Source organism: Spermophilus citellus (assembly GCF_964194105.1).
Source record: "Spermophilus citellus genome assembly, chromosome: 16".
Taxonomy (NCBI): domain Eukaryota; kingdom Metazoa; phylum Chordata; class Mammalia; order Rodentia; family Sciuridae; genus Spermophilus; species Spermophilus citellus.
The window spans coordinates 40,847,594-40,875,407 of NC_138196.1; the positions used below are offsets into that span (position 1 = coordinate 40,847,594).

Sequence of the window (27,814 nt, forward strand, 5' to 3'; positions counted from 1 at the left end):
AAAATTCAGTAAAGTTCAATATAGAGAAGGAGGAACATGTTAAGAAGTACTGCAAATTAGTTTTTAAATGATACACATGTGTAGTTATAATTTAACAGTAAAGTAATTATACATAAATGTATGTGCAGTATGTTAGCAACAAATATTTAGCATACCTGGTTTTCAGTGCAATGAAACTGTAAATTTTATGTCAAGTAAGGTCAAAAAAAATTCTGAAATTTTTAATAAAAGATGTAATCATCCTTAAAAGACAATTTTAAATGCAATTTAAAAGATTTTAGTACTGACAATGTATTTAATTAATGCATTAAATTAAATGTATTTCAATTAATTTGCATTATATTTGGAAGTAGTTTTCTTTCTTGTTTGTTCAAAACTGGATTGTTTGCTTTTTTTAAAGCATTTCCACTCAGATTTATCATCTCCCTAAAATACTGATCTTTACAGAAAGGCTTAAGAACACAGAAGGTATTATCGCAAGGGAGAAGAGAATAGGAAGGGAGAATATGGAAATCATGCTAATTAGTTTGGTTGTTATTTACAATTCATCAGATTTTTGCAAATTTATACACCATCCTCAACAATAGTGAATCCAACTGTGAGAACTCCAGGTATGTACAATCTGGCATTAGTGGATTTCTAAAGTCCAGTTAGTGATCACTTGGAAGAATAGATAAGAACATGAGCAATTGTTATTCTACTGCTGCGAGGGATCAGACCTGAGTGGGCCTTGGTTACTAAATTACAGTTAGTTCAGAAAAGCAGCACCAAGGCATTATGATACATTCCTCTTCCAACTAATAGTAGTTATAGTAGTTGGAAGGATGGCACTGGAATTTCACTTTGAGGTTTTAGTTATTCATCCTCTGGAATTATGTATATAAATTGCTCAACCACTCACTTGAACATTTTTAAGATGTTGATAATAGCATAAACCACCATAATTTCCATGCCTATATAGGAGCCTCCTGATTTTATAGCTTCTAAAATCTGCTGGTAGAGTTAATAAATATTATCTATATCCATAAATATTAACTTAGTACCTGTTCTTGTGCTAGATAAGATGGAGAGATCAGAAAGTGTTAAAAAGTGTGGTTGTTGATCAAAAAATAGTTAAGCTTAACAAGAAAGGTCTGAGACAAAACCTGAACAAAAGATTAAAACTGTGCTAAATTATGCTACTGACTGGATATCTACTTATTTAATGTGTAGTATATATTTAAAAAAGCAGTAAATGCCAGGGAAGTCTTGTAGATATTAACTTCAGAATGCTCACCCCATAAGATGCTGCATTGTGAAGAGGAATTAAACCACCTTTGTCTTGGGCATTAACATCTGCTCCATGCTCTAAAAGATATTCAGCTACTTCCAGGTTATTGTAGCCTGCTATTAAGAGTAAAAAAGGCAAACATGTCAGCTAAAGAAAAAAAAATACATATGTGTGCATCTATTCATATGTTATTAATTATCTTGTGAAAGACCAGGTAATTAAGATTTTAATTCTTTCTGCTTTAGAAGCTAATACTATTATTACATAATTGAAAATTTCAAAGTAAGAAATTATACAAAATTATGTCAATCATTTCGTCTTTTGATAATCAAAACTGTATTAGGTATCCAAATAAGGAAGAGATTTGGATGCACTTGTGATGCTTACCTGCCAGGTGCAGAGGAGTTGAATTTCTGCCCTGAGTGTCTCTACAGTTGATATTCTCTGGGGTACACAGCTTCTGTACTCTTGCCAGGCAGCCCTTCTTGGCAGCATCCAACAAGGCAGCATCCCCTCTCAGTAAGTCCTGAATATCTGTGTCTCCTTCTTTTACTAAATCGAGAGGTGTGTTTCCATCTCTGTTCTTTTTAGTTGGATCTGCTCCATGCTACAAAGAAGAAAAACCAAATGGGGTTTGTGTTTTCTGTAGTAGCTTTCTGTCAGTTGGAAGTTGGGTGGGCAGCATGTACATATTTATTTAACATATTCCACTATCATTCATCATGGGAGAAAAGATATCTGTTCTGTATGTGTTTTAAAAAAAGAGAAGCCACATCCTGCTTTTGTTCATTCCCTACTTAGCAATGTATTGGATCAGCTTCTAAGCACTACTTAACCCAAGGCTGCGAATCAATGGTAATGATGAAATAGGGGAGGGTGTTGAGTATCTTTTACTCATCACAAAATATACTTTTTTCTCAGATTCCTAGTTATCTTTTTGGAAAAGCTCTTGTCCGTTTAAGAACGTCCTGGATGTTAACTCTCACAAGATTTCAATTACATAAAGATATTCAGTGGGTATCATGAAAAAGAATAGAGAAAAAGAAGATTACATCAGTGGAAAAAGTACTTTATTCTAAATGCCATCAGTAAAGAAAAAGTTTGGTAACTTTTTAAATTTTACCACCTATTTTGAAGCTAAGCAAAAATGTGTTAAAAATAACCTAGATATAAAAAGTTTAACCACCCATACCTATAAAATAAAAGTCAAGAATTTTAATTTTAGAAACAACACAGACTGCTCTTGACCCACTATGGAAATTTGGAATAAATCAACTTAGAAACTAGATTAACAATGACATGGAAGTTATTTCTTACCAGCCAGTTGTAATAAAAATGATTATTAAATACAACGTTTTTCTGAAGAATCATAAGAACAATTCTGATATCAGAAAAATGGTGGGAAAATTTTAATAATTTCTAACCAGAACAATTTTTCCCTGTACCATTTTTTGATATTAATATTGTAAATATTAGATAAACAACACAAACTAAATCAACTCTTTTCAAAACCCACTTTGATGAAACGACTTTAATCAAATTCACTTAGACACTTCAAGGACTACTCAGAACTATAGACATATCATGATACTAAAACATTTCTCTGTGAAAGAGAAAATGGAAGCGGTTTCTATAGCACTTATTTAAAATTTTTTTTTTTTTAGTTGTCAATTGACCTTTATTTTATTTATTTATATGCAGTGCTGAGAATCAAACCCAGTGCCTCACACATGCTAGGCAAGCGCTTACTGCTGAGCCACAACCTCAGCCCCTACAGCACTTATTCTTAATAGAACAAAATTCTGATTGAAGTTTAATCATCAAAAACCAAATGTTTGTGTTTTTAGAACTTTTAAAACCACATACTTTTAAAAGGAGCTTGCAGATTTCATATTTTCCTTTAGCTGCTGCTTCATGTAGAGGGGTAAATTTCCATAAGTCCGCCACATTGACAGAAGCTCCATGCCTCACTAAAAGCTCAGCTACCTCATAGTGTCCATAGGAACAGGCATTATGAAGGGGCACCAAGCCGCTAAAACAAAGACACATACACATTACTTTAAAGGTCTAAAACAAATTTTTGAGTTAAAATGATTTTTATAATATAAATACTGCTCTTATGGCACTGACTATTCTGAATATTGGATCAAAAAGAAATAAATCCTTTTTTTGGTTTTTAAGATGAAGCATTTATTTATTTCTAAATAAGAATGGATCATTTTAAAAATGTTTCTTTTCACAGAAGGACTTTTCTGTTTCTTGGGCATGGATATACACATCACAGCAATCATTACCACTAAAATACATATAGAAATAGAGAATAAAACTCCATCAAAACTTTTAATTCAGATTTTCTCACTGGCAATGTAAAATTATATATTACAAAGTGATTTCCAGAATAATTAACAATCAGGTTTTATCATCTCAATTTTCTTCTTTTGGGTTTATGAAAATTGCATGCTTACCTGTAAAATATACAATGTAACCATTATTTACTTAAAAGTTCAATTCTACTTAGAAATTCTATCTTTTGTTTTTGTTTCGTATTTTTAAATTTGCACCTATTCTATAATGATTTCGACAGATAGATTTAAATATTAAGGTGCCAAAGAATGAAAACTCACATTCCAAGTGATTCAGAAAAGTATTCACTAAGAAAAATAATGATGCTAATTATAAATTTTAGTCAGAAGAGAGACTTTAGTAGCCTCAACTTATAAGCAAACTATTCTGGGATGACTAAGTTCTGATTAGAAAGCAAATGGCATTCTAAAAGCACAAAAAGATGCCCCATAAAAAAGAGTGCATCAAAAGGGTAAGTTTATATTGCACTTCAGACAGAACAAAAACAAGATATCAAGTGTCTTTTTATTTAGAGATCAGTGCCTTTTAAAAAAGTGTTTTGTGATGAAATATGCTGGGTGCTAAAATAAGCAATAGTAACAAAAATTTGTTCCTCTCCAATGCAGCATAATATTTTGAAACAGTCAGTGACGTTGCTGTTGAATATTTATGTTTGATGTGTCCCTTTAAAAAGATAAACACATTATAATGATTAACTGAAGCCTAAATCATGTAGTTTAATTCTACAGCACTCTGCTGTGTAACTGCACAGGAGGTGCTGGCTTATTTTGAGATTATGAAATTAACACACAATATGAAAATTCATTTCAGTCATATTCTCCTCTCACGTTTCTAATTTACTTCTATGGCTGCTTTAAGCTTTTTCCAGGAAAAGTTAAATAATTTATCAAACTAATAATAAAAATAAATAATATTTTAAAATTAATAAAAATAAAATTGTTTCTTTAAATACTAATGACTCTGGGATGGATGGTTAAAGAAAGAGATTATACATTTTTAATACCAAAAAATAACAGATAAATAGCATATCACAAACTATATGAAAACATTCATAAAATGTAATAAAATACTAAATATAGGCATTAAGAAGAAGAAAGAAACTATTAAATACTGATAAGGAAAGATATTCAAGATACACCACCGGGTTAAAAAAAATTACACTTCAAAGTAGACTATAGAATGACATCATCATCTGTGTTAAAAACCACTGTTTTTCACATAGCTGAAAAATTACATATTAAAAATATTAATGCTCGTATTTCTAGGGGATAAGCTAATGGAATTTTTACTTTCTATACTGTACATTTCTGTTTTAACTTACAATTTAAGCAACAAAAATGTATATTATTTTGAGACAGGGACTAGCTAAAATGCAGAGGCTAGCCTCCTGCATGTAATTCTCTTGCCACAATCTCCTAAGTAGCTGGGATTACAACTGTGCACTACCAGAACCAGCCTTTTTTTTTTTTTTTTCCTTTTTCAAACCCAGGGGTCCTTTACCACTTAGAGATCATATGAAAAATGATTAGCCCTTTAATTAATTAATTAATTTTTAAAATTTTGAGACAGCATCTCACTAAATTGCAGAGATTGGCTTTGAACTTGGGATCCTCCTGCTTCAGCCTCCTGAGCAGCTGGGATTACAGGTGTGCACCACCACATCTGGCTTCATATGAGTGTTTTTCAATGGAGATAAAGCTAAGACTTCATATTTTTTTATTTTTATGAAGTATGAAGAGAATAAATCCCAAATAGCTAAATTTTAACACATACCCTTTGTCTTTGGCATGGACATCGGCACCATGGTGTAGAAGGTATTCCACAACAGACACACGATTATAGCCTGCTGCAAAGTGTAAAGGTGTAGAATGGCGGCCTTCTAGATCTCTGCAATTCACATTTTGAGGGCTGCAAAGTTGCTTTAATAGTGCGTACATAGAGATAAACACAAAAAGGTCATTAACATTTATTCATAGATTTTGCTGTAATACATTGTAACATCTTGGATATGCTGTGATTTTATAATGAATATTTATTTCCAAAGATTAAATAATACAAATGACATTAAAACTGGCATTATGTTTTGCTTTATAGTGACTATGAATACTTCTAACTATGTACAGAGTAAATCAATCACTGTTAACATTCCTAGTCCAAATCCTAATCAATAAAACTCAAAATAAAGTAGGCATCTCTAAGTATAAGAAGTCTTCCCTTTTCATTTTTGTATGTCTTTCTTCCCCACAACTGCTTGTCTTAACATATCTGCTTCTAGTAGAATGCTCTTAGCCATTCTCTGTTCAACTAAGAACTCTGGGTGACTGCAGATTCAAAGTTCCTGTCCCCTCTAACATTGATCAAGTAAGCAAAAGCTTACTGGAAATAATATTTTTCTGTTTGGGTCACTCACTTGGCCCTGATCCACTATAGCAAAGACATGCAGTCAACAATGGTTTCTTGAGTTAGGGGACAATGTTTAACGCTACAAGTCAAACTGTAGTTTGGCCTGAACCTCCAAATCTCCTATCTCCTTTGAATGTCATTTCAGCACAATATAAATTATAGGCTCCATTATATTGGTTTCAAAGAGTAAGATGCAAAGAAAGAACAAAAGGCTATATCACCAGTGGTGATAGAAATCTATTTAAAAAAAATTATTTGTTCTTTTTAGTTATACATGACAGTAGAATGTATTTTGACATATTATACAGTCATAATTTGGATCTCGTTCTTGTGGTTGTACATGATGTGGAGTTTCACTGGTTGTGTATTCATATATGAATGTAAGAAAGTTGTGTCTGATTCATTCTACCATCTTTCCTATTCTCCTGTAATAATATTTCAATAATTTACAGCTTAAAAGAACACCAGATTCTTTCAGTGAGAGAACTGTCTGTAAAGCTTGCTTCCACTCCTGCCACTGCAACAAGCTATTAGTACATACAAACTAAGAACCTGAAAGATCTCTTTTTAGTGATATTGAGTAGGGATGCTATGGTTTGAATGTGTCCCTCCAAAATTTGTGTTGAAACTTAATCTTCAACACAACAGTATCGAGAGGTGAGGGATTAGGCCATGGGTACTCCTCTCTCATGACTGGGATTAAGACTTTTTTATAAAAGAGGTTACACACAGTGCTGTCTCCTTTTTCCCCTTCTGCCATGTGAGGATACAGCATTTTGTTCCCTCCAAAGAATATGGCAACAAGGTGACACGTTGAAAGCAAAACACTGGCCCCATCCAGACACTAAACCTGATCATGCCTGGATCTTAGACTTCCCTGCCTCTAGATCTAAGAGAAATACATTACCATTGCTCATAAATTACCTAGTCTATGATATTTCATTATAGAAGCACAAATGGACTAAACAAAGAAACATTCACAAAGGTAGGACAAAAACAAGGGCTTTCAGGTGGTACAATTTTTAGGAAGAAGTCTAGCTAGTGAAAGAGAGCTCATAAGCTCATCAACTCTAAATGGGAATTAAAATCTAAAGTCCTGGGGCTGGGAATGTGGCTCAAGCGGTAGCGCGCTCGCCTGGCATGCGTGCGGCCCGGGTTTGATCCTCAGCACCACATACAAACAAAGATGTTGTGTCCGCCAATAACTAAAAAAAAAATAAATAAATATGAAAATTCTCTCTCTCTCCTCTCTCTTTAAAAAAAAAAAAATCTAAAGTCCTGTTTAAAAAACAATTTGATCTGGTCAGGTCATATATCTTGTCTTTAGCCACATTAATAGATGAATAACAAAACCAATAAACAAAACCAAGTGAAAATGAATAAATTAATATATAAACTAAACAGAAAAGCTGTAACGATGGGTAGTAAGCACGTTCTATGGAGTCTTTTTAAAAAAATATTTATCTTTTAGTTGTAGTTGGACACAATAGCTATATTCTATTTATTTATTTTTTTATGTGGTGCTGAGGATCGAATCCAGGGCCTCGCATGTGCTAGGCGAGTGCTCTACTGCTGAGCTGAAACCCCAGCTCTCTATGGAGTCTTATACAACTGAAACTGCTTTCTGATATTGCTGCTCCCCAACCCCCACCACCATTTTAACATTCTAAATGCTTATTATTACTTTTACAGAAAATACTGAAAAGTAGGAATGAGGCAGGTAATGAAACACACACACACATAAATGCCCATCCTGCTTATTAAATACTTGCTTTTTGAATATTTAAGTTCCTTTTCTCCATTCCATTTCATTTATTTTTGAATGCCAAAGCAATTCAAAAATTCAACTACTTTACTCAGCAAACAGCCTTTTCTCCTAATACTTCTAATACTTCCTAAAGCCTCTTGGGAAAGCAATTTACCAGACCTAACACTCATTTAATTTGTGCTTTGTTTCCTTTTGACATTTGCACTCCACTGATAAAATTAACTTTGGCCTTCACTGTGAATGTGTTGTTGAGACAATTTGAAAGTTATAGTATATATTTGCTTGTTACATACAAAACACATGAAATTAACATGGAAACAAAAACAAAGCCATAATTCTTGTTTTGCTAACTTTATCCCTAAATGAATAATCACAGATGGCAATCAGGTCTTCTTTATTAAAGAAAAACATATTCAATATTAGAATTTCATATTTGACAAAGTTTAGTCTATAATCTTTTTTCTATAATACAAATAAAGAGTGATAAAATTTTGAAAACTCTTCTTGTGCATATAAACAATGCCATAAGAATGCCTTCTTAAAACAAATATGAGAGTCTTTGGAAAAATATTGAGAAACATAATTTTAAACATTATCCTACTAATGCCTTCATTTAAACTGGTTTACCTATTTGTGAATATGATCTAAAATAATAGCACTTTAATTAATATAAGTGAAAATGAACAGCTTTCATGCAACATGAAGAAAAATGATTAAAAAGTATGCTTATCTTTTCTTCTGCTGCTACATGGTACTTGCTGGGAAATCCTTGGTAGGTTTGTTTTGTTTCCCATCAAACAAAAAGTTAAAGACTTCTCCTATCTATGAATATATTCTAACTATCAATGTTTTTAATTGCTCAGATTTGAGTAATTTTACTAAGAAGCTTAAAAATGAACTGGATAGCAAAGTTCAACAGTGCTGCCCCAAACATTAAAGGCACTTACTTACCTTCACAGTTTCCAAGTCACCAGCCTTTGATGCCTCTAAGAGCCGATAATCAACATCAGAAGTGCGAATAGGTGTACTCTCTAAATAAAAGAAAGGTTACTATTGATCTTGGGGAATTAAAGACCAGTTAATGAGGGGAAACAATTTGATAAACAGAAAGAGATTAGGGGGTTGGAAATTTCTAAGATGTAATAAAAGTTTTTTTCCCCAATTTTTCAGATAAGAAATAAATGCTTTCTTACTTCAATCTAGGTATCACCCCAAGCCAAATTTAAATAACTTCTAATGTCCCCCCTCCCCTCCCCTCCCATCTTCCCTCTCTACCTCCTCTGCTGTTGTTCAATTCTCTCCCCCTTTTTCCCCCTCCCCCTTGCCCCTCATAACCTCTTATAATTTTGTGTATCATTGAAGGTCTCCTACAATTTCCATATGCTTTCCCTTCTCTCTCCCTTTCTCTCCCCCCAGTCACTAATATGCCATTATGCAATAATGTGAGTATGTAACAGAAGTGATTCTGCAATCTTTATTTGGGGTAAAAATGGGAGTTCAAAACCCAATTGAATCTAATGTATGAAAGATGATATATCATGAGCTCTGTAATGTTTTGAATAATCAATAAAAAAAAGAATAAAAAAAATAAATAACTTCTAATGCACACAAATAATTTTCTATCCCTACTATCCTATCCTATCCCTCCAATTTTCTGGCCAAAGATTTAACAAAAGGGAGTGAAGTGAGAAAGCCTAGGACAAGAGATCAAAAATACATCTTTATGATACATTGGTTTTACAAAGTGTTGCAGCAAAACTTTGTCCTGGATTTGTTATGTAAACCTAGGGAAGCCATTTGACTTTTACTACTTAGTTTAATTTTTCTTTTTAGTTTTAATGTCTTCAATATAAAACAGAAGCATTACATAGGAAATTGGAATGATCTTATGCCGCAGTCTGGCTGGGCAAAATAACCGAGAGGTGACAACCAACTTGAAGGTTGAAGCAGGAACTGCTTTATTTCGGAACAACAGCAGTATATATACACCTAACTGATTACACACAGCTTGACTCAATTAGCATCATCCAATTACAGCAATCAACCAATAAGGAATCCCTACCATCTTAATGGCTCAGTGGCGTTGCCTCACAAACCACTCCTCCTGGCAAACTGCCAGGCGCCATCTTGACTTGATTTGTGGTCCCCAACAATCTTATAAAGTATCATCAGTGAATAAAAAAGTCCTACTATGTACATTTGTTTAATTCACATTTATTGAATGGTTTCAAGGATATGCAATTAAAAATGTCTGTATACTTGGAAGGTATGATACCAATGCTAAAAAGAATATCATTAAGCTTGACTGCTAAGTCTAAAGACTGACAAATGATGTATTTTGATTAATTCAATATAAACAAACTACAAATCCATTTCACATTGACCCAAACAAAATAGGCTTTTAAAGCAAACAATTTATAATTTATCATCCAAAATATGTTTATGGGCATTAAATATGGCTTTCATAATGCACACGTACACATTAACACAAAAGCACTAAGCTCCAGGAGACTAGGATTTTAGACAGGGCTCTAATGTATAACTTTGAACAAATCACAGAGTAGTTTAATTTTTGCACTTAAAAAGTGAGAGTTGGCTTCCCTCAGAGTCGATTTCAGATTTAAGATTGTATCATCTTATGATCAGAGACACCTTTTTGAGTCCACTTTCCAAGTGGGCAGATCAAGTGATGCCATGAAAAGATTTCTGATTTCAGAAGAAATACTTTAGTTCTTCTAAAGTGCTTTGGTTCAGGAGACAGACTTTTATAGAATAAGTTATGAAAATTCTTCAATGGAAGATAAACTATTTGATCATATTTATAATGCTTAGTAGATAAAGTATTAAGATTAAAGAGTGGAAAGAAAAGTGTGCTTCATATAATAAAATACATTTTGAATTGTTCTTCTTTTTAACTAACATTTGTCAGTGTGTGGAACTGACAAACAATCTTCTTTTCACATAGAGAACAATTCAAAAAGCAATTGCTGAGTTGATTTCCTTGCTATTTTAATGCTGCAGTCAATGTGTATGTCGAACTTCAACTCTCCTTTGGCTGGTCTTATTCTGTTCTTGTCTGTCTCATCTTCTTTCATTCTCTGTGTGGGTATTACTATATTTATAGGTAAGAATGCCGCTGTGTGTATAGAATGTCTTTATGACAGTGATTGACAGATGATAAAACTCACTAAAACATCCTTTAGATATCTGTAGGTAATATTTTTAGCTTATTATTTGAACAAACAAAAGAGGGATGATTTGTTTATGTACACAGAATTAGAACTTGGGATATTTTTAGGTTTTATAATTTGAGAGATACTATTAATATGGCTGAATTCTAAGAACAATTTGATATTCACACATGTACCACGATGGAGACTGACTAGTAAAGGTTGTAATTTTCCCATCAAACAAAATGTTTTATACACATATATAAAGGCTTCTGAGAACTGTGAGAAAGGTAACTTAGTCTTGGTCAAAGAACAGAAAGTAAAGAAGATAAAGATACTGATTAATTACTATACTAACTGTAGATCTCTGCATCTGTTAAAAATCTTCTATTGGCTTAGAACAGCCTCATTTTTAGAAACAGTGTGAACGAAGTATTAACTGGAAGGAACTTTGTATAAAGTTACGTACAATTAAAAGAAGTGATATAAAAATAAAAATAGAAATCAGGCAAAAGAGGAGTAGCTTACATAGTAAGTACTGTATTAGTTAAGTCCTTTGTAAGTACACTGGCTTCTGTATTAAATATATTACCTATAGTCAGAGACTGGAGATGGGCTTCTACTTTTCTCCTAGTCATTCTCACCAGAATTTTTAAATCTTCCAGAGGCTAGAAGCCATTTTGCTATTTTAATATAATCTCTTATTGCCTGGTTCTTTATTTAGTATTAGATCACTGAACTAGCAACAAGTTTTAGTGGCTTATTTCAATATACCACTGAAAATGTGAACTTCAAGGTTTAAATTTAGTTACCATAAGTCCCTAAATCCTTACCTGTGGAAATAATTAGAGGACAGTAATGGTTATTCCACACTGGGATAAAAAAAGTCAGAATAACTCAGAATAAAATAAAGCTTAAATGTACTGTCCAGAAGACTGTCTTTGTAAGTAATGTTTTTTTTTTAAATGTTTTTAGTTGCAGATGGACACTAATACATTTTATTTATTTATTTTTATTTGGTGCTGAGGATTGAACTCATTGCCTCACAAGCGCTCTACTACTGATCACTGAGCTACAAACTCAGCCCCAATATAATATTTTTTATCTGCCCTATCTAACATGGTTGCCACTAGACATGTGTAACTTTTACCTGAAATGTGGCCAGTGGTGACTCATGAATTTTCAATTTTACTTATTTTTTTTAAATTAATTTTGGTGGTACTAAGGACTGAACCCAAGGTCTTCTGCATGCAAGGGTAGTGCTCTCCCACTGAGCTAAAGCCCAGCCCTAATTTAAATGAAGTTATAGGTAGCTATAGGCAAACTATAGGGACAGAGCTGGTCTGGAGAAAACAGCCAAATCTTCTGAAATGAACTTTTAAAGTGCTAATTCATAGAAAACTGCCTATTTTGTTTTCTTTACTCTGACATTAATTTGGACACTGTCCAAATTTACAGTGAAAGCTTTATTCATGTAAACTGGCAACTACAAAGTTAAAATCTAAAGGTATAGGTTTTTAAAATAGATCTCAACTCTGGTATTAGCAAGCATATTAAAATGAACCTTTAAAACATTATCCACAACATAACCTCAACAACTTAATATATATCTTATATGACTAATACATTCTTTCAGGAGTCATTGTAAATATAACCTGGAATTGGATTAATAAATGTAAGCAAAATTAAAAATTTCAGTTGGTGCATGGTTCAGTCTATTAACACATAAATAAATAACTGGTATAAATATTATTTTAAGGGGCTGGGGATGTGGCTCAATTGGTAGCGTGCTCGCCTGGCATGCGTGCAGCCCGGGTTTGATCCTCAGCACCACATACAAAAACAAAGATGTTGTGTCCGTCGAAAACTAATAAAATAAAATTCTCTCTCTCTCTTAAAAAAAAATTAGTTTAAAAAATTATCTTCTTCCAAACACAAAACAATACCCATTTAAAAAAAAAAAAAACCCTCTTAAACGGCACTATTTCACTGCATACTCTAATATTGGTATTATCTTTTTAGAGCAATAAAGATTACAAAAATTCAGTGAAAAAGTTCTGCCATGTCCAAAATTAACCATCTAGTGACTTATATGTCTAATCTTACAAATCAATTTTAAAGCACAATTATCAAAATTGTAAAACATCTCATCTATGATTTAGTGTTTAATGTTATCATTCACAAGAAGGCATTTATTCTAACTGCATTTATTGAGGAGACATTTAATATTTTTGCTTTGCTTTTGTGATACAGGGGACGGAACCTAGGGCCTTGCACATGCTAGGCAAACACTCTACTACAGAGCTATATTTAAAAACATTATATAATCAAATCTGCTTGATTTATTCAATTCTTTCTTCCCCATTTTGTTGACTGTCTCTACAAACTATTTACAGTATTAGGAATTTTAATGCAATAGTTGTCAGCTTGCCTGACATAAGGTTAAAACTTATAGGAATTAACTGAAAATTCAGTGCTAAATGATTCTCATAAAAAGTGTAGGGAAAAAATTTAGAATATTTTAATAAAAATCACGATTTTTATACAATTACTGGAACTTGTACAGAAGGCAGAAATAAGTCCTAGTTAAGAGTGACATCTTTCTTAAGCAAATAATTCAGTGATCTGTGGAAACAGGAAATAAGTCTTGGTCAAATAGTTCAAGCTTGAAATCCAATAATGGAGAATTTTATTCCTTCAGTGAGATCATTTTGATGGTGAAGATGTCTTAGATTGGTATTTTTTCATTATCTAAAGATAATCATCTAAGACTGAAATAGAATGGTTGTCATGAGGAAAGAAAATCTGAATCAATAGTTTTCAAAGTGTTAAACAATTATTTCATGAGGCTATTTAGCTCTGAGTTAGAACACATCCACCATGATCTCCATCTCTCTGCCTTGGAAGGTTGTGTATCTCAGGATGTAGCAGTGATTCTCTACTGGGTTGTACTTCTTGGGGGCCCATTAAAAATTTGTAGGGGCAATTTTTGTTTTCTACTATAGTCGTGACCAAATTATTACACAATAATTTTAAATTATTTAATTGTAATTGTAATTTTCCTCCTTACAGTAATGGTATTTTATATAGATTTTAGGGAAGATATTTGTAGAGATATGTGTGTATATTATCTTTGAATTTCATTTCTGGAAAGTAAAGAGGATGTCATAAAATATTCACTAAAAAGGGGACATTGTGCCTCACAAAGTTTAAGAGCTATTGGACTACAGGTAAAAAAGAGTAACCAGGACTTCTGCCTGCTAGTCTGTAGTGTTTTCCATTTTACTCTTCTAGCTTATGTGATTCTATAAGATATATAAACCACAAAGTTAAGGATTCGAAGGAGGGGTCAATTATACTAACTTTCTTTTGTATTTAGTTCACAATTTTTCAGTATGCTAAAATTTTTTCTGTGCTATTTCCTTTAATGTGGGGACTTAAGAAGCTAGTGCCTGCTTCTGTATCGATTTTATGTTTGATCTCCCTCAATAAACTAAATAATTAAACTATCTCACTGTAGTAAGCATTTACTGTGATTTTTAGCAAGATTTTATAATATATTTAAATTGAGGGAAAGGATAATTTCATAATAGTGTAATTGAAGCTAAAAGTGATAGAAAGTAGATCAGAATATTACACATGAGAATAATTAATTAAAGGTCATTATCACAAGAATGAATTTTCTCTATTTGATAGATTTAGAACTACCATAATTCCATACTGTTTATATAAATTTTAAGTCATCTTCGATCTTATCACCCATGAGTCAAGGTTTTAATCTTAAATTGAAAAAAATTTAAAAGTATGTTTGCATCCTTCTCATGATATCTACCTCATCCTACGAAGACTGAGAGACAGGAAATGTCACAGAGTAAACTACATGTTGGGAAAGGCATGGGGGAAAAAATTCAGGCCAAGAAAATGTTCTAAGGAGATACTTTTTAAAACATTTGGTATAAAGTTTGAGCAGGACACGGTTTATTTTAACTCACCACTCAGAATCTGCTGCACTGCTTCATTTCCCATTTGTGCCGCTGTAAAGCCTTGTAAGGAGATGATGGAGGGATCAGAACCATAACTCAGCAGGAGGCGGCAGGTTTGTAGGTGACCAGCTAGGGCAGCTCTATGCAAAGCAGTCTGACCCAGGGTATCCAGTGCATTCATCTGAAAAATCATTGGGTGAGCACATGAAATTGAACATCTTTTTATACATTAGCAAGTAAATTCTATCAACTATGAAAAAAAGGTTTTTTTGAAAAAAGTCATGGATATTAACATCTGCTCACTGGTTCTAAAGAAATATCATCTTCTGACAACACAGACTTCCCTTCTTTCCCTGAATGACCATTTTCCTGTCTACTTTCAACTTTCTCTTTCTACCAATCTCCTTGACATTCAGAGTGTAAGAGAGGGCCTCTTGTCTGTGTTCACTCTTGTCACATGAAAGACACTCAAATACTTTTGAATTAATGGGTTTTACTACACTTATTCCCAGAATATAAAGACAATAAAATACGTAAGCAAAGATTATCAAAATATTTGATTATATATTTCTTTTCTAATTTTAGAAAATGCCTATTTTACAGGTTGAGTATCTCTAATTTGAAATCTTGAGACCAGAAGTGTCTTGGATTTAAAATTCTTTCATGTTCTGAAATCGTTGCTATAATGAGTTACACTGGAGATGAGAGTCAATTCTAAACACAAAATTAATTTATATTTTATATGTACCTTACATATAAAGTCTGAAGGTCATTATCAGGTTAGAAATGTTGTGTAATTAAATTACAAATATATTTAAATGATACGAGGATTCAAATGTTCCCTTTGAAACCCTTAAAGAATTTATATAGGGAAACTCAGCTAGTTTTAAGACTAAGAAAATGTTAATTTTCTGAGTCATTTTCATAATTTGGTCAAACCTATCTTGATTCTAACTTGTATTCCATGATGTCCCAATAAACATCCTCTACCCAAATAAGACCAAAGTCCACATTCATTGTACATGCACTGCTGTTCTTAGAGGATTTCTTCTTTCTGCCTTTCTGAATGAGATTCATTGCCAGTCTCCCCTGCTCTAAGAAGTCTTCTTGATTACTTGAAACCTCAATGATTACTCCTATTATGAATACTTATGACAATTTAGCACTTAACTTTTAAATTATAACATCAGGGTACATTTTACTTATCAAACTAAAGTTATTGAGAAGGTGGACTGTATTATGTAAGATTTCTAAGTCCGTTAGAAAGTTCTTGATAAGAGAAAATAGTGAATTCTCAAAAATATGCTGGTTGTTCAAAGACATTTGTACCCCCATATAGAAGGTTAGAAAAATAAAATATTAAGACAATTGGTTTTCCTATTTCCAGTCTTTCATTATTACCAGTAAAACTCACACTTATTCAGAAAAGGGTTCATTTAAATTCTTAATGTTCTTTCAAGAAACTCACCATGAAATACGAACATGTCTAATTAAAACAAAAAAAAAATTTAAAAAAAATACGAACATGTCTAATTCTATCACATTTGCTGACAGAAAAATGACTATGTATACAAAAACAACATTAAAAACACAACTGTCCCTGACACTGTTAGGGTGGCTGTCACCAAAAAGATAAGTGATAAGTGTTGGCAAGGATGTGGAGAAAAGAGAACCCTTACATATACATTGCTGTGGGACTGTAAATCAGTACAGTCATTGTGGAAAATAGTATTGAAGTTCCTTAAAAAATTAGAAACATAACTACTGTCTGATCCTTCAATCCTACTCCTAGGTATACATTGAAAGAAAATGAAATCAGGATCTCAAAGAAATATCTGTATCTCCATGTTCATTCCAGAATTATTCACAATAGCCAAGCTGTGGAAACAACCTAATTGTTTGTTGAGAGATGAATACATAAAGAAAATTTGAAGTATATTTAAAAAACCACAACTGCCAAACTAAAATTTTTCTATGATATGAATATTTCTTTTGTTACTTCTTCATCATAGGAGAAAAACCATAAAACTGCAAACGATCTAGTCTAATACTTTCCTCAAAATTAGGTAAGAGAAACACTAAATTATTCAATTCCAGTAACAAAAACTTGAAATCCAGCTTGTTAAGTCATAGGAATATCGCTTGAGAGTTATTCCTCTAAAATAAAGCTTTTAAGAAAGCAGAGATCTCAAATGACTCTTTCAGATAAAGTTGAATCCTTCAGTACACCATTTGAAAACATTCCCGATTTATTCCTATGCCACTTCTTTTCTATCACTGTTTCATCAAAATCTGATAGACCTGATATATTCCAACTTTATTAGACTACACTGGATCCCCATTTTATGATGGTGCTCATTTCCTGTAATCATTGCTAAAATTTGCCTTTGATCAGAATGATCCTCAAAAATACCTTGGCAATGTAGATTCTCTATAAATCCAATACCAGCCAGTTTTACCTCCAGTGTCTGAGAAGATTAACTGCAGAGGAGATGAACTACATATAGTATCTTTAAACACTAAAAACACACTTTATGTAAGGAAAATCTCTCTTTATATATATGTATTACAGAGATGAGTACGTGCAATATGGAAATCAGCATTCATGTCCCATCTTTCACACAGTATGGAGAGTTTCATGTCTTCTCAATGAATTATAATAATAAACCTACCATAACAGTGTACAAATGGTTATTACAATTAATTTACAGAAGAAACCCTTTAGATTTAGCTAGAAAATTCCATTTGAGAACAAGAGAAAGAAGATGTTAGATTAGAGGAAGGGTTCACTCTCCAGCTGTTCCACAGCTTGAGATTCAAGCAGCAAGAGTACTGTTTCTCAGCAAGGTAGGTGACTGAGGGAATTCACTTAAATTCAGCACTAGACAATAAAATAATCAGAAACTCAGAACCTTGGCATATAGAACAAGAAAGAATACATTAGAGACACACCAGCATGAGCACCACCAGCACACTGCAGAGGGGAGAGGTAACACAGGCAGAAAGAGAAAAGAACTGTGACTAAATTTGGCATGGGAGAACTTGTGGGACAGAGAGGGAGACATCTTAACAGACTAGTAGAGCAAGCTGAGAAGCAAAAGTGATCAGAATCTTTTGCTGATGAGTGGAGTGGTTGTGAGAAACATTTGCAAGTGGTTACACAGCAGTTTGCCACTTGCCACCCATTCTGCCATGAGGTCCAGAGTGAGCCTGGACCAGCACAACTGAAAACAGGCACAGAGGATTATGCCCAGGGCAATCCAGGCCAGAGATACTGAGGATGGAGAGGCTCCAATTTCCTTTGTTGCTGGCAGCATGGGCAAGCAGCTAGGAAGAGGCCAGAAACCAGTCAGACAGGTGCTCTGATCCTGGGAAATCTATACACACAGCAGTGGAATAAGTGAGAACTGTGGAAAGGTAGATCCACTATAAAAGTGAAATTTTCCAAAGGGCCCTGAGACCCATAGGTCCAACAGAGATCAGCATCTGTCCAGCAAGAGGGGGTGTGTAATTAACCTCAAATATCTCCCTGAAAGGTCAAAAGGACAGTCAGGAGTAAATCCAAGCCCCTGGTTTAGAATTCTGCATCAGCTCCATTTGGAGAGTACATTCTGTAAGACAGGAAGCTGAGAACTACTACAGCCAGCTTTGGGTCCAGGCCACACCACCTAGCAGCTTGGGGAAAAACATAAAGAGGTCGAATTTAACAACCCCCAGTCCTTGATCTGAGGGGTTCAGAGCACAAAAATATAAAATACAAAGAATGGCTTAAGAGCATCCATCCTTTCCAACAGTTTTGACCACTCCAGAAGAAACAAGCCCTTCCATTTATCATTAAAAATATTTTCCTCCAATTTTTACTTTTATTTCTTCTATTCTGTATTTATGTATATAAATGTTTTCACTATGCTGAGAATTTAAGATATATACATGTAATTTTTCTTTAATTTTAATTATTTTTAAAAAATTCACCTGTTTGCTATTTAGCCTTGTTTTGATTCTGGAGAGGTAAAATTTTATGTGGGTTTATTTTGGTTTGATTTGTTTGTTCTTATCTTTGTTTTTTGTTCTTATTATTCCTTCTTCACTTTCCTTCCCATTAATAGGCAAAACCTCTTATTCCCTCTTCCTCTCTTATTTTATTACTTTCAGTATTTTTTATTCCTCCTTCTTTATAACCATCACCTACTACACTTCTTCTGTTTTCCCTTTGTTCACTTTTTAAATACATCACACTTTCTCTTGCCTTTCTACCATATTATTTCTTCATTTAAAGAACTATAATTTTATTATCTGTTATAACTATTTAGTTTCTATAATTTCTATCCCCCACCATTAATGTTGTTGTGGTTATTAATATGGTGTATGACACATTTGACACTTGTTGTTTAATGTTATTAGATCTAGTACAATTGTCTATTGTTGGTGCTGATGTTAAATGCTGACCCCATCATCTCTCTTTATGTGACAATTAGATTTGTAGACATTAGAGTAGACACCAGACATTTAAAGCTACATTACTGGTTGATTGTATTGCTATTACATGTTCCCCCTTCCTTTATGAGGTGCTGGGAGCCATTGGAATACTACAAGATCACTGGGTTCAGATCCTGCTGCTAAGCTACACCCACAACTCAGCCAAGTGACAGTGAACCTAACTCCATGCATGAACTAGTCACACTTGAGCTCAACAATATTTCAATACATAGGAGAGATATCTCACAATCATGCATATCCATAAGACAAAAATTTAAAAAAACTATAATAGGAGAAAGATCAGTAGAGTAGATGGAAGGAAATGGGAGAAAGAGGAGGGGAGAAAGGAAGTACTGAAGACTGAATTAGAAAAAATTATATTCCATGCTTTTATGTCAAATGAATACTAATGTTATTTATAACTAAAAAGAACAAGAATAAATACACAAAAACAAGGATCTAAATAAAACCTGGCTGAGAGGAAAGAAGAGGGAAGGCAAAAGGATAGTACACGAAAGGAGACTGAGCAACTTATGTTCTGTGCATGTATGAATCCCACTACTATGTATAATTATGATTGACCAGTAAAAAAAATTAAAAAAGAGACAAAGCCCCAAACAAATGACCGGCTCCTTCCAAGAAGGATCAGCTACTGGGTGACCCCAGATCTCGCTCCTGTATATCTACTCACACAGCAAAAACAGAAGTCCCAAGAGGACTTGGGGAACTCATAGTATGGTAGCAACTCTCCAAGACTGAATTAAATCAGTAGTTCTATAGCAGTAGAGTAAGTGGCACTGGAGGTTGAAATTAACACTGAGCCTATGTGGTAAAGCTAAAAGACACTAAAATACAGGATTACTACAAACCATACCAAAGGATACATGTAGATACACACCAAAAAGATACTGCATAAAAAAGAAATGATATTAATAGCCACACAAGTGGCTCTAAAAACATGAGGAAACAGGCAAACAAGTCTTCCCCCTGAATTTAAAATCCACCACCAAAGGAATCCAGATATGGAAGTGAATAAAATTCCAGAGAAAAACTATTTTAAAAAAACCTGATTGTTAAAATAGTCAATAAGCTAAAACAAGGTCTAAGGAACAAAAAGATCAAATATAGGAAGTGAACAACTATTAATAAAGAAATACACACTGAAAAGAAACTAATTAGAACTCCTGGAAATGAAATAACACAATAAATCAAATAAAAAATTCACTTGAAAATATCACTACATAAAAAATAGAACTTTAGGCCTCGGAGACAGAACTTCAGGCCCTCAAGAGAGGGTATATGAATGTGCATACTAAGCACTCAATAAAGAAAAAAACAATAAAAATAGTAATAACAGACAATAATTAGAATATACAAGAACTCTGGGACAATATCAAGAGACCAAATTTAAGAGCCAACAGGATAGAAGAGAGGAAGGAGATACAAGCTAATGGCATTATGAACCTTTTCAGTAAATAGTAGAAAAAGTTCCAAACCTTAGAAATGAGATGGACATCTACATACAGAATCCTAAATAGACAAGATCAAAAAGAAACCTCTTCAAGACACACTGTAATCAAAGTGACTAACAGAAAATAAGGAAAGAATAACAAAAGCTGCAAGAGAAAAATGTCATGTTACATTTACAAATAAACCAGTAAGGCTCACTCCTGACTTCTCAACTCACATGCTAAAATCAAAGAGGGCTTGGAATGAGATATTCTGAGTTCTGAAAGAAAACAATTGCCAATCAAGACTGCTATATCCAGCAAAGCTATTTTTCAGAATTCAGGAAGAAATAAAATCTTAAGGAGAAATTAAAAGAATTCATGACCATTAAGCCAGCACTACAAAAAATACTTCAGATATACACAGAATACTCAAAAAAAAACAAAAAACAAAAAACAAAAAAACAAAAACCTGCTATGGCTCCAAATGGATGAAGATCTCCAGAAGAAGAATCACCTAAATGAAAATTAAGAAGGAACTGAAAATAGCAAACAAACCAAAATGGCAGGAAATAATAACAGTTGTCTATAACAACAATGGATGTAAAAGCCCTAACCTCTCCAAATAAAAGAAATCGGCAGAATGGATTTAAAAACAAGAACCTACTATATGTGGTTTGCAAGAGAATCATCTCCTAGGTAAAGACACATATACAGGCTAAAAGTAAAAGGACAGAAAAAACATTCCATGCAAATGAAGTCTGAAAACAAACAGTAGTAGCTATTCTCATATCTGACATAAAATATCAAAAAAATTAATCAGGATAAAGAAAGTCACTACATATTGGTAAAGGAAATAATGTGACAAGAAAATATAATGATAATACTTATGTCCCAAAGGTAGATGCAATTAATTGCATTTCAAAAATACTTCTAGTGAGTGCAGTAGTACACACACCTATAATCCCAAGCAACATGGAAGGCTCAGTATCACGAGTTTGAGTCTAGCCTCAGAAACGTAGCAAGGCCCTATGCTACTTAGGGAGATCCTGTCTCAAAATAAAAAATAAAATGTGTTGGTGATGTAGCTCAGTGGTAAAGTGACCCTGGGTTCCCCGGGGGGGGGGGGGGGGGAAGGACAAAACAGAAAATTTCTAGACATTTAATCCCCAATAGGCCCAAATACAATAGATAATACTGAGCAATTTTAACATATTTCTTTCACCAAAAGACAGATCATCCAAACACCTGACATAAATAAATAAAATCAAAGATACTTCTGACATAAATAATACTATAAATTAAAGGGACCTAGCATACATCTACAGAATATTTCACCCCAAAACACCTTAAATCACTTTCTTTTCAGTAGCTCATGGTATCTTTTCCCAAACAGGTCATATTGTAGGTCACAATGTAAATCTTAGCAAAAACAAAAAAATTAATAAAATCTTATCAGAACATAACAGAATGAAATTAGAAATCAACAGAAGAAAAAATACAGAAACCACATAAACACATGGAATTGAACAATATACTTAAATGAGGAATGGATCATAGAAGAAATGAAAGCAGAAATCAAGAATTTGATTCTTAAAAACAAATGAGAACAGAGGTACAACTTATCAAATTCTCTGGGATAATATGAAGGCTGTTCTAATTCCAAAATAAGAAAAAGACAGGAAACAAGATCAGAGCTAAAAATTAGTGAAATTTGGAATAAAAAAAAATACAATGGATCAGTGCAACCAAGTTAGTTCTTCAGGAAAAAACAACAACAACAAAACCCCACCAAGATTTTAAACTCTTTGCCAAATTAACCAAAAGAAAGAGGAGACTAAAATCAATTATAAATGAAAAAGATACATCACTACAGACATTTCTGAAATCCAGATGATTACTAGAACTATTTTGAAAATGCATATGTCAATAAACTGAAAAATCAAGAAGACACTGACAAATTTCTTGACCCATATGATATGACCCAATTGAACCACAAAGATACAGAAAACCTAAACAAACCAATATCAAGCAATGAGATTGAAGCAGAAATTAAATCTTCCTACAAAGAAAAGACCAGGACAGGATGGATTCTCAGTTCTTCTTTAAAGTTATTCTTCTTCCTCAAATTATTCCATGAAACAGAAGGGGAGGAAATACTCCCAAATTCATTCTATGAAGCTAGTATAACCCTGATACCAAAATCATATGAAGACAAATGAAGAAAAGGAAACTGAAGAGCAATATTCCTGATGAATACCAACACAAAAATTCTTTTTTAAAAAAATATAAGCAAACTGTATTTAAAAACACATCAAGAAGACAGTACACCATAATTGAGTAGGTTTCATCTCAAGGATTCAAGGTTGGTTGAACATACAGAAATCAATAAATATAATTCGCCACATAAATAAAATTAAAGACAAGAATCAAATGACCATTTCAATAGATGCAGAAAAGGCTTTTGATGAAATTCAGCACCCATTCATGTTAAATATGCTAGAGAAACTAGGGATAAAAGAAGCTTACTTTAACATTATAAAGGCTATATATGACAAACCCAAAGCCAACAACATATTGAATGGAGAAAAACTAAAATCATTTCCTTTAAAATCAGGAACGAAACAATGATATCTGCTCTCACTACTCCTAATCAATATAGTTCTTAAAACTTCAGCCAGAGTAATCAGGTAAGAGAAAGAAATTAAAGGCTTACAAATAGGAAAATAAGTCATCAAATTACCTCTGTTCACTGATGACATCATTCTATATCCAGAAGACCCCGAAAAACTTCACCAGAAGACTTCTAGAACTAATAAATTCAGCAAAGTAGCAGGATATAAGATTAACAATAAAAAAATCATTTGCTTTTCTATACTACAATAATCAATCTTCTGAGACAGAAATCAGGAAAACTACCCCATTCACAATAATCTCAACAAAACAAATACTTGGAAATAAATCTAACCATGGAGGTGAATGATCTCTATAATGAAAACTACAGAACACTGAATAAACTGAAGACCTTGGAAGATGAAAGAACTCTGATATTTTTGGATAGGCAGAATTAATATTACTCAAATGCAATTCTCTTTAAAATACCAAAAATATTCTTCATAGTATAGAAAAAACAGTCCTGAAATACATTTGGAAGAATAAAAGACCCAGCCAGAATAGCAAAATGAGCAAGAAGATAGACACTGGAGATATTAATAAACCTGATTTCAAATTATACTAAAAAGCTATCATAGCAAAACCAACACTGTATTAGCATCATAACAGGCACGAAGACCAACAGAATGGAATAGAAGACACAGAGACAAATTCACATAACTACAACCATCTGACACTTGACAAAATTGCGAAAAATAGGTTGGAGAAAAGACAGCCTTTTATAACAAATGGTGCTAGGAAAACTGGGCAGCTATATGTAGAAGAATAAAATCAGATCCCTATCTTACAGCCTGCACAAAGGTCAAATCAAAATGGATCAAAGACTTAGGAATTAGGCCAGAAACTGTGCAAATGCTAGAAGAAAACAGAGTCGACACTATATCATATAGGTGTAGACACCAACTTCTTCAATAAGATCCTCAATGCTCAAGAAATAAAATAAAAAATCAATAAGTGGAACAGCATTAAATTAAAATTTCTGCACAGCAAAGGTAATAATTAAGAGTATGAAGAAAGGGCATACAGAACAAGAAAAAATCTTTGCCTGCCACTTCTTCAACAGGGCATTAACATTCACAATACATAAAGAACTCAAAAAACACTAAAACAATGTCAAAACAAAACAAAACCTAATAATCAACCCAATCAATAAATGAACAAAGAACCATACAGATATTTCTCATTTCTCAAAAGAAGAAATATAAGTGGACAACAAATATGTACAAAATGTTCAACATCCCAGGCAATCAGGGAAATGCAAATCAAAATTACAATGAAATAGAAATAGAAATAATAACATGCTGGCAGGGATGTGGGGGAGAGGTAACAGATCAGTATGAAATTCTTTGTTTCAATAAATGTGTATTTTTTTTTTAATTAAGAAAGGATATTCTCTCAAACTCTAGGAAGTATCAGCAATAAAAGCGTATGGGAGTGTTTTATCAGACAGTAAAGCTGAAGCAATACAAGAAGTCATAGAAAACTATCAATGAGTAATGAAATAGGGGCTGGGGATGTGGCTCAAGCGGTAGCGCGCTCGCCTGGCATGCGTGCGGCCCGGGTTCGATCCTCAGCACCACATACCAACAAAGATGTTGTGTCCGCCGAAAACTAAAAATAAATATTAAAAATTCTCTCTCTCTCTCTCCTCTCTCTTTAAAAAAAAAAAAAAAAGAGTAATGTAATCAAAGTACTCATTCTATAGAGACATACAGAATACCAATACTAGAAAAAATTGTCTATGATATGTATGATAAGAACGAATAATACTGGAAAACAGATCTACAAAGGTTTTTTTGTTTTGTTTTGTTTTTGTCGAGGAAGAATTATTCTTCACTAGAAATAAATGTTATACATTTTTTAGGTCCTACAATCTTTGGACTCCAAGCTTTTTCCTCTATGGGCAAAAGATAACTGGGGTGGTGGCTTCACCTTCATGCAGGAATATTCAATGTCAAAAAGAAAGTTTCACATACCTGTTTTAAAAGAAAAGAAAACTACTCCTCCACAAAACTTTTCTTTATGTCCAGGACAGAAATATTTCCTACATGTAGGCCTACAAAGTCATTAGCAAGGAAAATGAGACTACCATGCCCAGCCTCCTCTGTAGCAAATGGTCATCCATATTTGAACATACAATTCTACAGGAGTTGGGAAGTTATGACTCCTGGGTCAATTCCAAACAGCTGTGTATTTGTTACTGCCTGCAAGTTAAGAATGATTTGATATTTTCAAACAGCTACATGAGTATACAAATAAAATCCTTAAATTTGTCTTTTAGCTCACAAAACTTGAGATATTTGTTATAAGGAATTCATAGAAAATGCTTGCTAACTCTTGTTCTATAAATAAGAAGAGGGAAATTGATTACTGGATGGTAAGCCAATTACCTACTTGACCTTTAATTAATTCAAAATAAAAGAAACAATAATAATTTGTGTCCTGAATTCTGTCTTATATTTGGCTTTATTATCACCCTAATGCTCCTTCTTTGATTATTATTATTTTTTTAGACAGTCATGGGATATAGAAAAGCTATAAAGAATGGCCATACTATTCTTTTCCATATATTCTGAAATGTTTCAAGGCATAGAAATATAAAAATGTGCTTGCCTTCCAGAATAAGTAATACATTTGTTTTTTAGATGGCAGTAGAAACTATCTGCAATGATAGTTTCTTCCCACCTCCAACTCTAACACTTCAGCCAGTAAGATTTATGCTACTGCTGTGAGTTTCACATTTGAGGCCAATATATTTATTTTGTTGCAATTCTAGAGCATTATAAGGAATTCTAATAGTTTCAAGGAGGTTAAGTCTGAATTTCTACTATCCACTAGGTTACACAAATGGTAAATAATATTGATTCATTCTGTTGATAGGGAAAATATAGGAGATTAAATGACCTGTGTGTGTCATCCAAAATAAATACCAGCAGCACTGAAAAGAAAAGTCCAAATGAAATATAGAATATGGACAATGAGCTGAATTATGCCACTGAAATAATATTTTTTGTTTTCTTGGCATTGACAATTCTGATCTCATACACTGATACCTTTCATTCAGGCAAAAATATTAGACATGACAATATGTTTTAAAATATTGTCTATGTTTAAGAATGAAATTTTAATTAAAAACCAAAACAAACTAGAATATGGTCTAGAAGTACACATATAATTATGTGCCTACATGATAATTCAAGCTGAAGTAACCAAATAAATGAGATGGCCATTTGTAAAGATTCTTTTAAGAACTTTCAAACTGAATATGCACATTATATTGCTCTCTTGTCCATTGTTTGTGTTTTCAACTTAAAACATATTTCACGTGTATTTGATACATATGAGCATTGATTTATTCTTCTTAGAGAGACATAATTTAATTCTTTATACCTATTAGTTGGAACCACAAACATATTTACCCAGGAAATTTAGAACCATTTTTTTGTTCAAGTCTTTTTTAGGCCCAATTCTAATTTTCCCTATCATGATCTTTACCACAAGATATGACAAAGGATGTCACCAAAAATACTTAACATTCAGCACTAAAGAGATTATTTTCTTGAAGATACAAAACTGCCTCAAATAAGGAAAACTCTACAATTAAAGTTACAGCTCAACTGTGGTAATTAAACATTTAGGATTGTCTTGTACTATATATTCAGAAGGTGTTAGAAGAATAACAGATGTTTGGCTGACAAAACACATTCCCCCCCCCCCTTTTCTTATATCTGGAGATTTTATCTATTTCCATCTAGACAGCAAAAATGATTTTCATGAAGATGGATAATTGAGTGAAGTGATCCAAAATCACAACATCTGGCATGAAAAATATAGGTCACAAAAATCATAATTAAAAAAATGTCAAAACAGTTCTGCATTTAACAAGGAAATGACCAAGGGGAATTCCTCTTTCTTCTAACCAGTGTGAATAGCCGAGTTTCAAACACCTAACTTTGAGGCTATATTCATTTCTGTCTTCTAAACTTATAGCTATCAGTCATTTGATAATTAACCATGAACTATTCTTTAACTTCTTCTGTATTTAGGCATTTATTGTTAACATTATAGCTTTACTTTAAATGCCTCAATCTAAAAAGATTTCAAATAATTGGAGGATTGAAAACTATCTCTTATTCCTTTAACTAGAGTAACATTGTATTTTTCTTCCCTCAAACCAGAACAATTTAAAGTGAATGTGAGCATTAAAAAGTTAATAGACTGGGACTGTAGCTCAGTGGTAGAGCACCTGTCTAGCACAT

General features: G+C 33.0%; 1 protein-coding gene across 2 annotated transcripts in view; it reads right to left on the reverse strand.

Annotated features, from left to right (window-relative positions):
- Positions 1-27,814, reverse strand: part of TNKS (tankyrase) — a 216,116-nt gene that overhangs the window by 36,476 nt on the left and 151,826 nt on the right. For both annotated transcript variants that reach the window (XM_081269053.1, XM_081269054.1), the window contains exons 12-17: positions 14,968-15,139; positions 8,757-8,836; positions 5,408-5,553; positions 3,137-3,302; positions 1,658-1,877; positions 1,277-1,386 (exon numbers count right to left, since the gene is read on the reverse strand). In XM_081269053.1, coding sequence (XP_081125179.1) covers positions 1,277-1,386; positions 1,658-1,877; positions 3,137-3,302; positions 5,408-5,553; positions 8,757-8,836; positions 14,968-15,139 — 894 coding nt within the window. The remainder of the gene's footprint in view (positions 1-1,276; positions 1,387-1,657; positions 1,878-3,136; positions 3,303-5,407; positions 5,554-8,756; positions 8,837-14,967; positions 15,140-27,814) is intronic.